At 46.3% G+C, this 13,587-nt stretch overlaps 2 protein-coding genes across 5 annotated transcripts in view; one reads left to right on the top strand and one right to left on the bottom strand.

Annotated features, from left to right (window-relative positions):
• Positions 1–3,175, top strand: part of PPP1R13B (protein phosphatase 1 regulatory subunit 13B) — a 452,941-nt gene extending 449,766 nt beyond the window's left edge. For all 3 annotated transcript variants that reach the window (XM_069638181.1, XM_069638182.1, XM_069638183.1), the window contains 2 exons: positions 374–573; positions 1,361–3,175. In XM_069638181.1, the coding sequence (XP_069494282.1) occupies positions 374–573; positions 1,361–1,402 (242 nt within the window). In that variant the 3' untranslated portion in view covers positions 1,403–3,175. The remainder of the gene's footprint in view (positions 1–373; positions 574–1,360) is intronic.
• Positions 3,176–3,178: 3 nt separating this feature from the next.
• The window catches only part of ZFYVE21 (zinc finger FYVE-type containing 21), a 71,277-nt gene continuing 60,868 nt past the window's right edge, over positions 3,179–13,587 (bottom strand). For both annotated transcript variants that reach the window (XM_069638184.1, XM_069638185.1), the window contains 2 exons: positions 9,153–9,295; positions 3,179–4,115 (listed from right to left, as the gene is read on the bottom strand). In XM_069638184.1, the coding sequence (XP_069494285.1) occupies positions 4,080–4,115; positions 9,153–9,295 (179 nt within the window). In that variant the 3' untranslated portion in view covers positions 3,179–4,079. The remainder of the gene's footprint in view (positions 4,116–9,152; positions 9,296–13,587) is intronic.

The raw sequence follows: 13,587 nt of genomic DNA, 5'->3' as shown, positions 1-13,587 counted from the left end.
GCCTAGAAAAGGGGTAAGTTGCGAAGTGGCCGGTGCAGTTGAGCATAAGAGGGGTATGAGTGCCAAGTCCTCCCTCTTGCTCCCCCCCCCCCCGCCATTGAAAGCTGTGTGTGAGGGGGAGTGCAGGGTTCATTGGCTATGAGGACCTGCGGCGAGTTGGCACGCACAGACCATCACACTTTCTATTACCTTGTTGGTGACCAGTGAAAGCTTTGGAGAATGTTCCAATGAATTTGCAAGATTTGTTTTTTGGATACATACATTAATCTTTGGTCCTAGTGATCATTATTGAAAAAAGTAAAATCTGTTCTGTTTTATGTACAATGCATTTTGGATGGACGTTATTAATGTGTACCTGTTTGGGGCGGAAAAGGTGTTCAAGAGAAGTTGGGCGTCATGAACAAAGGCGTGGTGCACTGCCTCTGGGACTATGAGGCACAGAACAGCGACGAGTTATCTTGCCATGAAGGGGATGCCATAACTGTGCTAAGGCGCAAAGACGACAGCGAGACAGAATGGTGGTGGGCCCGGCTCAATGAGAAAGAAGGCTATGTGCCAAAAAATCTCTTGGGGGTAAGCACATTTTACATGTTATTGATGAGCTACGTTAGGTAAAGACAAGAAGAGTATTTATTTTGAAAGTTAACAAAAAATAAATACTGCCTGTAAAGTGCCAAGAAGCTGTGCAAATATCCTAATTCAGCTATTTTGAAATATTGAGACTCCAATATGTTATAATAATGCTTAACCTTAAAATTCTCTCAGCAAGTCAAGGGCACCAAAGCATCTTTTGTTTGTTTAATGTTCTATAAAAATCCAGGTGGTGTTAGTGGCCCCCATGTAGTGTTCCCAGTCCAGGTGATGTTAGTGGCCCCCCATGTAGTGTTCCCAGTCCAGGTGATGTAAGTGGCCCTGCATGTAGTGTTCCCAGTCCAGGTGGTGTAAGTGGCCCCCATGTAGTGTTCCCAGTCCAGGTGGTGTGAGTGGCCCCCCATGTAGTGTTCCCAGTCCAGGTGGTGTGAGTGGCCCCCCATGTAGTGTTCCCAGTCCAGGTGGTGTAAGTGGCCCCCCATGTAGTGTTCCCAGTCCAGGTGGTGTAAGTGGCTCTCCATGTAGTGTTCCCAGTCCAGGTGGTGTAAGTGGCCCCCCATGTAGTGTTCCCAGTCCAGGTGATGTAAGTTGCCCTGCATGTAGTGTTCCCAGTCCAGGTGGTATAAGTGGCCCCCCATGTAGTGTTCCCAGTCCATGTGGTGGTGTGAGTGGCCCCCCATGTAGTGTTCCCAGTCTAGGTGGTGTGAGTGGCCCCCCATGTAGTGTTCCTTCCCTGGCTGATGGCCTGTTTCTTTACCATTGATTGCAGCTCTACCCAAGGATAAAGCCTCGGCAGAGAACCCTCGCATGATCTGCAGATTCATCTCCAGTGCAATATGTTGCCAGTAACCGGATGCAGGAGTACACTGGACATTCTCTCTCCCTGCAACATGTCCTTCTCAGGACACCAGCTGTCATTGGAGTTGGACAGTTAGACTTAAGAGCAAATTGAAGCAATGCTTGCATTCTCCGGTCTACACGTTATTTTTCATAAGCCAACTCTGGAAGAACCCACAAGTATTCTAAATAGCAGCACAGGTAGATGCGACGTATGTTTAGAAAGACTACTGACTACCACAGCAACTCTCCAAGACCTTTCACCCGTTATGTGTCTTTGCACACATTGGGCAAAAAGATCCCTTTGGCAGGATCTTGTTTGCAAAACTGGGCACACTGGCTTAAGTTATTCCATATTCTTGGAATGTTCCCTTACCCAAAGAGTGTCAAAAAAACTGCCTTTAAAAAAAAAAAGGTATCAAGTTCCAATTTCTGTTGCTAATGAAAATGCAACACTTGTTTTGCTTTTACAGAAAGGTTTTTGAAAACGTAGAAGGGCGTTTGTATGTGCATGAATGTAAGTGTATTAGTGGAGAAAGGTGGGCGTTTGAAGCATTTATTTTACATAAAAGGATTGCAGTTTGTGTCTGATGGACTGAAAATGTTTCACTTTTACGGTGTGAATGTTTATGAAGTCAACTAAAACGAAACTCTTGCAACTTAAGATAAACCAAAGAAAAACACATTACCCGTCTGTTTAGTAATATATCAAGCACATTACATCCAAGTCTGGACTTGGATGTAATTTACAATCGCAGAACGCCAAAGAAGGCCCACAATTACTAATTTCTGGCATAATCCTTTATTTTGAAATCAGGCAGAGAAGCCAAATGGAACTGAGCCAGAATTTGGGAATGTTTCACCACAGGCCTCAAAAGTAATCCTCGATTCAACATGTTTACATTTGGCAAGCTGATTTACAGACATGCGTGTAAGGCCTTCTCTGGGATGGATTACTGCAAGAAAGAAATGCAATCATTCTAAAAGGTGTGCAGGATCTGCAGCTCGAGGAAATGCCCCTTGTATTGTCGGACTGTCGCTGTGTGCATTGGGCGCTTTTACATCCTTTGCATAGAGCAATTCCTTCTGGAGGCAAAGCACAGTGTGCAGGAGACCATCAAAATACTGGCGACTGTGTGCAAAATTGCTAACTGGCTGGGTGGGTCGGGCCTGCTGCGTAATGGGTGGGTCAAATTGGGACTCAAGCATCACCACTTGTTTGAAACACGGAAGCAGGCAATCTCTAATATTGTGCAATTGGGTAGTTTAAGTTGAAGACTAGAAACATGTTCAGAACTGTGAAAAATAAGTTGCTTTGAGAGTAAATGATAAAGAAAAACCATGATGATAAGATGGGAAGGAATACGTGAATTGGCGGTGGCTTATAGCTGTAAAACGCAAGGAATGCAATAATTTATTTTCGTTGGATAAACCACGACATTGTAATTTATGTAAAAAGAAAAAAAAGCACTTCTCAATATGATTTTATACACCATAAGTATTTCGTTTTTGTTATTGCTGCAGGCTAAAGTTGTGTTTTGAAATGTTTTCTCCAACACGTGTCGGCCATTTGGTTACTTTCATGTACATGTTGCGCGTGTAATTTATATTCGGTGTATTTCATTTATGCAGTGCTGCACCTTGTACCGCAGGTGAGCATGGATTGGTAACTGGAAGTGAAGAGTTCCTGTTGTACAAGACACAGCTGATGCAAAGGTGCACAATAAAATATGGGCAAGGCAAAAAACGGTTTACTTACAGGTTTGTTTTATTTGAAAATATATGGACTGTGAATCTAGAAAAACAGACATGCCACCAGTGCTTATTCCAAAATGTATTCTGTATAAATAGGTAGCAAATCAGGATTTATCTTTAAGATTACACGTCCATGTTAACTGCTATTGTTTTCCCAAATGTCTATACAGTGACTGGACTCAAGCTTTGTTATGCAACGTAACTAAACACTACAAAGTTGTAAAAGTTCATACTCTGATTTATACATAAAAATACTGTATGTTCAAAGAATATATTAAAGTGACACTCAAATTCAAACTGGTAGCAAAAAGAATATTTCATAATCCTCTTTAGGAATGAAGTCACCCGTATGCAGGTTCAGTTCCATTAGTGTGAAGTACGCGGTGAAGTGTCGTAGACATCGATAGGATTCCAAGGAAACATTAGGTCTATAAAAAAGATTCTAAGTCAAATTTCATACAGAGCTACTTCTATACCCCCCCGGCCCCCCGCCCCCATAAGAGAAAGAACCTGAGATTGCTAACCGAGAGACATTCTGAAAACCTTAATCTTGCTCGATGACTATCGCAAATACCACAAATTACACAACGGTTAAAATACACTGTGCTACGTTTTAGCAGTAGTGCACGTCTTAACGTTTTGAATAAGTTTGATAATAGAGCGGTTTTAAGGTCAAAAACCTTATATTTGAGGCCTAAACATTAATAGAATATATAAATATTGCACACTAAATAGGTGAATACGAACTGTGCCTAATGTACTCATCTTCCGGACATATTCTATTTATTAGGTGGAATATAGAAGATCCATTAAACACTTTTTTCCAAAATGACAGCACAGACAAGGGCAACTGTTGGAGCTGGTCTTGTGGGTTTTAGGTTTCAAAAGAGCTGCGGCTACTGGTCCCGAGATTCATAGAGGAGTTTTGCTGCCTGCAATTGCAAAGAGAAATAAACACGTTAACAAAGAGTAAATAAACTTTATATACACAGTGCCAGACATACATATGGGGCAGTTGACACATATCTATTTTGCATTGTGTTAAATTTTAAATGTATACTCCAGAGGGTATGTTGCAATTTTGAAAAAAAAGTACATTTCTGCTTATGCGCGCGACATACCATGCGCAACACACACACAAGGGAGGGATAAACACCCTCTACAAAGAGTTCCTACACTGGAACCCATACCAGTTAAAAGGCCCTAGCCCCCCAGCTGAACAATGATCTCGTTTTACCAGGATTGTTCCCGAGACCCACTGCCTCAGGTTTTACACTACATCTGGAGGACAACACTGGCATACATCGCCTAAAATGGTTAACTCCGCAATGGCACCACGGAAAACATGCACCCAGTCTATTGCAGCTCCATCTTGTCACGATGAGGGTCACACCTAGTATTCATACTCAGTGCAACTTGGCTAAGCAACACCCTACAAGGCCTCAGGAAGTACTAACAAGGCAGGGCTCCGTTACCCAGGGTTGCATCTCAGACTATGAAGAGCCGGCAGTGCATCTGCAGGAAACTAACGTATTGATGGTAGTCCAGTCTGCACTGTGCGACAAGCAGAGTACAAAAATCAGAGCTGGTGCTCCTCCGGGTCAAAGCAGACTGTCTCTGATGTGCTTGCATTCACATCCAATGGACCGCGGGGATAAAGCAGAGAACTCTATTCGGCCCCGATGAGTGTTTGTGGCTCGCTTCCATAACTTCAGGACAAGGCCCAACCTGCGGGGTCCTTTAAGGAAATGATTCTGGATAGATTACCGCTATCTACTGCTGCCGCTCTGCCAGTTGACTCAATACAAGGTAGTGGGGCATCAAAGGCACCCTCTCTTCCTGTGGCGAGTCTGTGATCCCCAAGCTCCTAGAGCCACCATTAGCACAGTGCCTGACATGGAGGTTAAGAATAGGTCATCTTATCTGATCTCAGTGGACAAAAGATGGGAAGAAAGCCTGAAAATGGTTGATGCATACACAGATAGAAGTGCTTTCTCCGTCCCCATGGCTGTTCACACTGGCACAATATCCTCCTTTGTTCGGTGGTTAAGCTTTGTAAAGGTGGGATCCCAGATGGAAATCACAAGGCAGGTTGTAGAGATTTGGGACTTTTCACCAGTACAGGCCAACTGGAGTCCTCGGGGTCCAGGATTAATTTGCCTTCCAGGGATCCTCAAAAAGGGGGTTTAGCCCAGTGGTTTGAATCAGAATAGAACCAAGAAAGAGTCTTAACGAATGTAGAACTCTCCAGCAAACTCTTAAATCCATCTTTTTCAAGTAAGTCAAATAATTCGCATTACTTGAGGTAACGTTCCTCTGAATTCCCACGCGGACGCTACTCCAATAAGCCTAGATCAGGTTGCGATCAGGCTCTCCATGTTCCCAGATGGTCAGAATGGGGAAGGGATGAGGTTGCTGAATATTTTAGTTCTCGGATTGGACCGTGCTGCTCACCAGCTGCAGCAAGTTCAGTTATGATATGGCATTTGTAACGCGCCTATACACAAGTGTTTCAAGGCGCGACGAGGCAGGGAGGGGGGAACAAGGGGAAGACAGACAACGATCCTACTAGGCCAGGTGTCATTCAGACCGCGCAAGTGCAGGGATAGGGGGAAGGGAAAAAGTGGGAGGGGGGGGGAGTGCAGTACAAATAAGTAGAATAGAAATAAAATAATAAATAAATAGGGCCAGCTGGTGGCAAGTGCAAAGGTAAGTGCAGACAAGTGCTGGGGGCTGGGGGGGCTGTAGGGATACAGAGACAGTCCCGCAGTGCAGGGGTTGCCAGGGAGGCAGTGCAAGTGAAGAGTGACTGGGCCCAGGACCGAGGTCGGTGAGAGTGGCCCAGTTGCAGAATCAGTGCAGTTTTGGTGAAGAATTTAGCAGGGGAGAGGGAGAGAGAAAGCAGAAGTGAAGAGGAAGGTTTTGAGGTGCTTCCGGAACCGGAGATGGTTCTCCTCAAGTTTCAGGGAGGCAGGAAGGCTGTTCCAGAGGGAGGCCCCTGCCGCGGAGAGAGATCTACCCCCAGCTTGTTGCTTCTAGAAGCGGCTGACCCTGAGGGAGTTGGAGACGGATGAGCGTAGGGCTCGGGAAGGAAGATATTTAGGAAGAGAGAGTTGAAGGTATTTAGGCCCCAGGCCCCAGAAGGCCTTGTGGACAATGCAGAGGGTTTTGAACTTAATCCTCGCAGCCACTGGGAGCCAGTGTAGAGATTTCAGTCCTGGAGAGATACGGTCCCTGGGCTTGAGGCCAAGGACAAGTCTCGCAGTTCTGTTCTGGATGAGTTGCAGAGGGCGGAGAGTGGAGGCAGGCAGATTAAGATAGAGGCTGTTACAGTAGTCCAGCTTCGAGAGAACCAGGGCTCGGGAGACAGTGAGCTTCTGGGGGAAGGAGAGGAAGGGAAGAATACCTCTGAGGAGGTGCAGCTGGTAATGTGACTTCTTAGAGACGTCAGATATATGAGGAGAGAAGGAGAGTGTGGAGTCGAAGATGACCCCGAGGTTTTTTGCCTTGCAGGTAGGAGCAGGAAGAGGGCCAAGAGAGGCCGGCCAGAGAGCTGCAGGGAAGGAGGGAGTGGGTGTGCCGATGAGTAGGATCTCAGTCTTACTAGCATTAAGGCAGAGGTCATTGGCAGCACACCATTCCTGGATAGCAGACAGACAGTCAGAGATGAGGGAGGGAGAGGAGGAGGCCGAGGGTAGCCTGAAAATGAGCTGGGTATCGTCCGCATAGCACTGGAAGTTGGGGCAGAGGGCGGCGATGCGGTGGGCAAGGAGTGCCAGATACTGGTTGAACAGCCAGGGAGAGAGATTAGATCCCTGGGGAACGCCACAGGTGGAGAAAAAGATGTCAGAGAGGAAGGACCCAAGTTGGACCTGGGAGGGTCGATTGGAAAGGAAAGAGGTCAGCCACGCCAGAGCCTGACCAGTGATACCCAGGTTATCACGGAGACGGTTGAGCAGGATGGCATGGTTGACAGTGTCAAAGGCAGAAGAGAGATCGAGCAGAATGAGAACATACGGAGTGTTGGAGTCGAGGTTCAAGAGCAGGTCCTCACGGATGTTCAGGAGAGCAGTTTCCGTGCTTCTGGCCGCTCTGAAGCCAGATTGATGGTCATGGAGACTATCAACAGCTTCAGCATGGAGGTTAAGCTGGGAGATGGCCAGTTTCTCCAGGAGCTTGCCCAGGAAGGGAGTGATGGAGATTGGGCGATAGATAGCCGGACAGGAGGGGTCGGCAGAGGGTTTCTTAAGGAGAGGGTGCACAAGGGAGTGCTTGAGGGGGGATGGGAAGACTCCAGAGGCGAAGGAGTGGTTGCAAAAGTCAGCCAGGGAGTCGATGTGGTCCTTGATAGTTTTGGAGGAACAGGGGTGAATCTGTTTAGACGAGACTTTCATAGATCGGACTTGTCTGGAAACCTTGTCAGCAGAAAAAAGGGGAAAGGCAGAGAAGGAGGGAGGAGGGGTGGCTGCAGAAGGGCCAGAGGAAGAGCAGGGAAGAGAGGGGGGGAGGTGATAGGAGGAGAGTGAGGACAGGATGTCCTGAGTTTTAGAGATGAAGTGGGAGGCCAGTGCAGTGCAGAGGGCCTGGGAGGGGACAGGAGAGGTAGAGACTGCAGCAGGGTTGGCAAGATCCTTGCAGATTTTAAAGAGTTCAGCCGAGTTGTTAGATGCCGCAGAGATGCGGGCTTGGATAAGGGCTCTCTTCTTGGTGAGAACAGAGAGACGGTATTGCCTTTGGAGCAGGCGGCAGGCCAGCTTGTCAGAGGATGAACATGAAGCACGCCATTTCCTCTCTGCCACCCTGCACTTGCGTTTTAGGGTGACGAGATCCGAATCATACCAGGAGTTACATTTGGCTTTGGGCTTCAGGCGGATTTTCATGACAGGGGCAAGGATATCAAGAGTATCAGATATAGCAGAGTGGAGCAAGGAGAGGGCTGTGTCAGGGTGGGAGTCAGCCGAAGGGGGTTGGTCGAGAGTGTACCTGCATTTCTATTCTTTGGCAAAAAGAAGTGAGACAATGTTCGCATCCAATTGACTAGGGAGCAGTCTTCATACGTCTAAGCGTTTCCATGGTCTAATGCCACTGTATCTTAAAGACAAGATCTAGCCTTCCAATTTAAGTCCGGTTTGATTGAGCTGGACATTTTGTCAAGCAATTCTTTATCAAAGCCCCCATCTGGTGAAAGTCCACCTCCATTCCTTAGACAGGACCTGAACACTCAGATCTTTGGCGAATTCCATTCATGTTTTTGCTGGTGCACAGTGGTTTTTAGACTTTTGTTGCTGTCAATCAATCGGGTTCAATATCCCATCAAACCATTGTCTGACCTTTCTATAGATAAGCACAGGCCAAATCAGCAGATGTGTCATACGCAAAAAAAGTACAATATTTGCATTGAAAGCAAGTAGAAAAGATTTCATGTTGCAGCTCACAAACAGTAACAAACTAAAATAAACCTTTCCCCAGAGATCAGATCACAGGAACAGAAGGGTAGAACATGGCTTGTTGCAAAGCACAGCATTCATGTGGTAGCAAGACAACACAAGGCCTACACATCTCTCTCTCTCTCTCTCTCTCTCTCTCTCTCTCTCTCTCTCTCTCTCTCTCTCTCTCTCTCTCTCTCTCTCTCTCTCTCTCTCTCTCTCTCTCTCTCTCTCTCTCTCTCTCTCTCTCTCTCTCTCTCTCTCTCTCTCTCTCTCTCTCTCTCTCTCTCTCTCTCTCTCTCTCTCTCTCTCTCTCTCTCTCTCTCTCTCTCTCTCTCTCAAAACTCACCACGGTGTGTAGAGGAAATAAGATGGCGGAGTGTATCTGCATCAAAGCGGACGGGGGGGAGGAGGGGTAGGACTAACGTGTAGCCCTAATGAGGATACCAAGGGTGGCACGCTCTACGTTTTCAAAATCCCAACCTGCTCTGGCGCTTCCCTTTAGACTGTCATATCACATAGAGAATTGGGTGTGGGTATTACCTTGTGCATAGCTGCGAGCCAGGATGCAGAGAGCTTTTTGTTGCAATTAACATCTTCACATGAAGAACATTTGATCTGCTGGAAGCCGTCGGAGCCGGCGCGCTTGTACTGCAGCAGCATACCTGTAGCACGGGTATTCCCACCTGCACAAGAGATGGAGTAGCAGATCTAAGTAGACATTACGGGTCCAGATTTCAATCTAAAAAAAGCTGTACTGTGGCAGATTGAGTTCCAGTGATATTAACCCATCCAGATTAGTGTTTTTCTTCCTCCAAATTAAACTAAGGATTTGGTTTTTAATATAATGGTCCGGTTAACAGAATGCACCTGAAGACGCAGTGTGGAAAAACTTAGTCTGGGGATTTTCTTTTGCAGAGTCAGCCATTTACACAAGTGTAGGAAGAGGAGCTGCTGAAACCTTTAAGAAATGTATTGTTTTAAAAGACGCGTACAAGTTAATATGTGCAATCCTAGTGTACACAGCTGGCCAGCTGCACTGAAGGCGACAGTCCACTCCAAGTGAAACTAGGCCCGGTCTCGAGTGCCCACTAAGTAGTTGGAACTAGAGTTGCCTTTGTCCAAGTGGAATCTTATGGTACATAATATTGGCATATTTGCTGGAATGTTGCGAGCCCAGGGGGCCAATCAAGGACCTCAAATCCATCTGTAGTTGAAGGTCTCTGACAACAACCACTCAATGGACGAGGTGTGGCAGGCTGGCACATTTATTCATTTTTGATACAACACAGTCCCTTGCGCGTTGTAGGGCGGTCAAGGGTCAGTGCACAGTCCTCTGAATCTTGAACGCCCCCTCTGCCTTCCATGGAGGCGATCCAGCGGTGCCCTTCAATTAAGTGACGTGCAATAGTGCCAACAACCCACACCCCTGGTCTCGGAATAAGGTTACAGTGTGGTAGGACTTAATCTGCTTGCGAGTAGCTCTCGGTCAGGGAAATCTGGTTTTAACCTCCATATCGGTTGTGTATGAACTCTGGTCTGGTGGAAGCAGAGAATGTATGTGGCTAAAAGTATACATTTTCTAACGTGAGGCTGTTGTGAAGCCTCTGTGTGCACTTATGAATCAGAGTTTGTAAGGGAGAGGGGGGGGGGATACACTTGGTTTCATATGTTGGAAGTGTAGGCCTCTTCCTAGATCGGAGCAAGGCATGTATGAAGCGCCGTTCTTTATGTAAGAAAGTGCAGTGTTAGGCAGAGATTTATGAAGTGCGTGCATCTATAGATAGGCACGGGCCTTGGTTTGGTGCGTAGATACTAGATATAGATGTGAGCATTTTTTGTATTAAAAGATGATCTGCCTCCTCAACTACTTATGCAGCCCTTGTCCTCTCCTCTGAAGCCACGGACTGCCGTCCACTTCCTGGACACGGAGAAGGTCATCCCTTAAGATGGATATCCTTCATACAGCCCTTGCCCTCCCCTCCGAAGCCACTGACTGTGTCCCACCTCCTGGACACGGAGAAGGTCATCCCTTAAAATGGATATCCTTCATGCAGCCCTTGCCCTCCCCTGCGAAGCTACGGACTGCATCCACTTCCTGGACACGGAGAAGGTCATCCTTTAAGATGGATCTTTTTCATGCAGCCCTTGGCCTCCCCTCCGAAGCTACGGACTGCGTCCACTTCCTGGACACGGAGAAGGTCATCCTTTAAGATGGATCTCTTTCATGCTGCCCTTGCCCTCCCCTGCGAAGCTACGGACTGCATCCACTTCCTGGACACGGAGAAGGTCATCCCTTAAGATGGATCTCTTTCATGCAGCCCTTGGCCTCCCCTCCGAAGCTACGGACTGCGTCCACTTCCTGGACACGGAGAAGGTCATCCCTTAAGATGGATATACTTCATGCAGCCCTTGCCCTCCCCTCCGAAGCCACTGTGTCCACCTCCTGGACACGGAGAAGGTCATCCTTAAGATGGATATCCTTCATGCAGCCCTTGCCCTCCCCTCCGAAGTCACGGACTGCGTCCACTTCCTGGACACGGAGAAGGTCATCCGTTAAGATGGATCTCTTTCATGCAGCTCTTGCCCTCCCCTGCGAAGCTACGTACTGCGTCCACTTTCCTGGACACGGAGAAGGTCACCCCTCAAGATGGCCATCTTTCAGTGGCTCCTTTTATGTATGTTCAGCTGGATAGGATTTAGGGGAGCTGCAAACTGGTGGTAGGGGGTACATCTTGCACAATTCACTCCCTATGGTCTATTAGTTTGAGCCGCCAAGGGGGTGGAGGACAGCACTTACTAAAAGCTAAATAATTCTGTGCCTTGCGTCCTAAGTGAGCACCCCAGAGTGGCCGCTCGGAATTCCATCGGGTTAATATGACATTTAAAATAACGGCTCAGTCAGTGATCTTGAGACAAGGAAAGGGGCAATAATATGGGAGACAATGTTTTCGTGCAACATGTACTAGTCCCTGGTTTTACAGAAATGATCTCGTGTTCAGGAGACACACTGGTGCAAGTTTCTGGGTAAGATGCTTGGAAATAGGAATCACCATTTTTAAATGGAGAGCGAGAAAGGGGCGAAGCTTTGAAAAACTTGGCTAGATGCAGTGCCAATGGATGCAAGGATAGCCTTTAGCTTGGGAAACCTTGCTGGGAAGATACAATGAGGGGCGACCTATGGTGGAAAAAAGCACAAGTAAATTACTTAAGCAATAAGCCCCTCGTGGGAGGTGGGGGGGTGCATTACCACTTCAGCTAATGTCCCAGGGCCCATAGATATAGGCCCGAGCGAAGCAAGTGTCTTAACGAAGGCCCCGGGGCATTACCTGAAGTCGCAATACCTCCCTGCAAGGGGCATATTGCCATTAGTACCACTGCTCTTAAAACCAAGGTACTAAAAGCTTTTTTGGTTTTGGCTATTAGGTGGTACTGAAAGCGCTACCTATAAAGCTGAAATTATAGTCATTAAAATAAGAGCTTTAACATGGGAGCTCGAAATATAGGGGCTTTGGATGCAGGTCTGTAATACTTTTCAATGTAGGTTGACATACGAGGATGGATATTATGTAGTTTGGCTTTGTGTTCCATCCATCGCTAAGTGAAATTAATAGGCTTTTCCACCCTCAACCCACCTCTTTTTGCACTCTTGGCTGAATTTCTACTGTGTGGTGAATTTATCTGATATTTTTACTTCCAAATATGTAATAAAAACGTTATTTGACTTGATTGATGCTTTAAACAAATATTTACAGCATCTATTAAGTTATGTTACATATTTTGATGCATTTGGATTTCAAAATAAAGAGGTTTTGTTAAAGATGCAGGTTTTGTAAAATGGCTTTCAAATTCTCCATATACTGATTTGTAGGTGGTGTTTCTAGTGTCTCGTGATGTAAACACAACCTGATTGGCTGTGCAGATAATGTCAGGAGGATGCCATTGGTTCTGCAGTCCGTGTTTCTGTAGGAAGGGCAGCCATTTTAGTTCAGCATGGAATTCTGAAGAAATGATCGCTGGAGCTGCTGGGCAAGTCTCTGGGTGATGTGAGAGTGAGAGCTGCTGGTTTCACACTGCTCTGTAGATTCCAGGCACCGTCGGTAGTGTGCCACTGTTGCTCCCGGCTAGCTATATGTCCACAGACATCTCCACCGGATACAGACCGGAGCAGCAGTCCCAAAGAGACAGAGAACACGAGTGGGAGCCTGCACGCGTTCGCCCCCCCCCCCCCATTCCCTGTGCCGCTTTGTTTTGCTGTTTTGTCACCTTTGTGTGACTGAAGTAATCTGGTTTACATACACCCGTTCTTGTAAAACAAGTCTCCCACTCAGATTTCTTTTTTTGTTTCTCCCCGTTAACTGATTTTTATTGAAAGTTTAATAAATACAATGGCAACACAAACATTTATGCATTTGATTAAATCAGAAAGTGAAACAAGTAAAACATTGCCCTTAGTATATACTTTCAGATATTAACAATATATCAAATATAATATATATATGAATAGGTTAATAATGAGATCTGTTGAATGAATTAAGATGAGCCGGGGGAGCGGCATGACGAAAGAGACACACTTAGAAACAAATAAGGAAGGAGAAAGGAGGGGATGATGCCATCATAAATGAAGTACACATTGTGTCAGGTAGCGATGGAAAACATTCCATTTGTTATAAAATGTAAGTACGTTTCGAAGCGTTGTCATTTGGTTGGTTAAGAATGGAGTAAAGTTTGGAAGCTTTGGTAAGGTGAGCGCATGCCACTGATTCTATATATTTAGAAGGTGCTTTTTGAGAATAATGAGGGATGGCTTTGGGAATTTAGTTTAGCGAGGGTAGTATAGGTTTTGAAATCTGATGTACATCTCAGGTTAACAATTGTATCTCACTAGCCAACATCAAACAATTGCCGTATAGAAGACAAGTCAGTCAGGCCCCTCCTCCCGCTGTCCTTTACACCACGTGCAACATGAACCGCCAGC

This window comes from Ambystoma mexicanum, chromosome 14 (genome assembly GCF_040938575.1).
Source record: "Ambystoma mexicanum isolate Mex_15411 chromosome 14, UKY_AmexF1_1, whole genome shotgun sequence".
Classification (NCBI taxonomy): domain Eukaryota; kingdom Metazoa; phylum Chordata; class Amphibia; order Caudata; family Ambystomatidae; genus Ambystoma; species Ambystoma mexicanum.
This window is presented reverse-complemented; position numbering and strand designations above follow the sequence as displayed.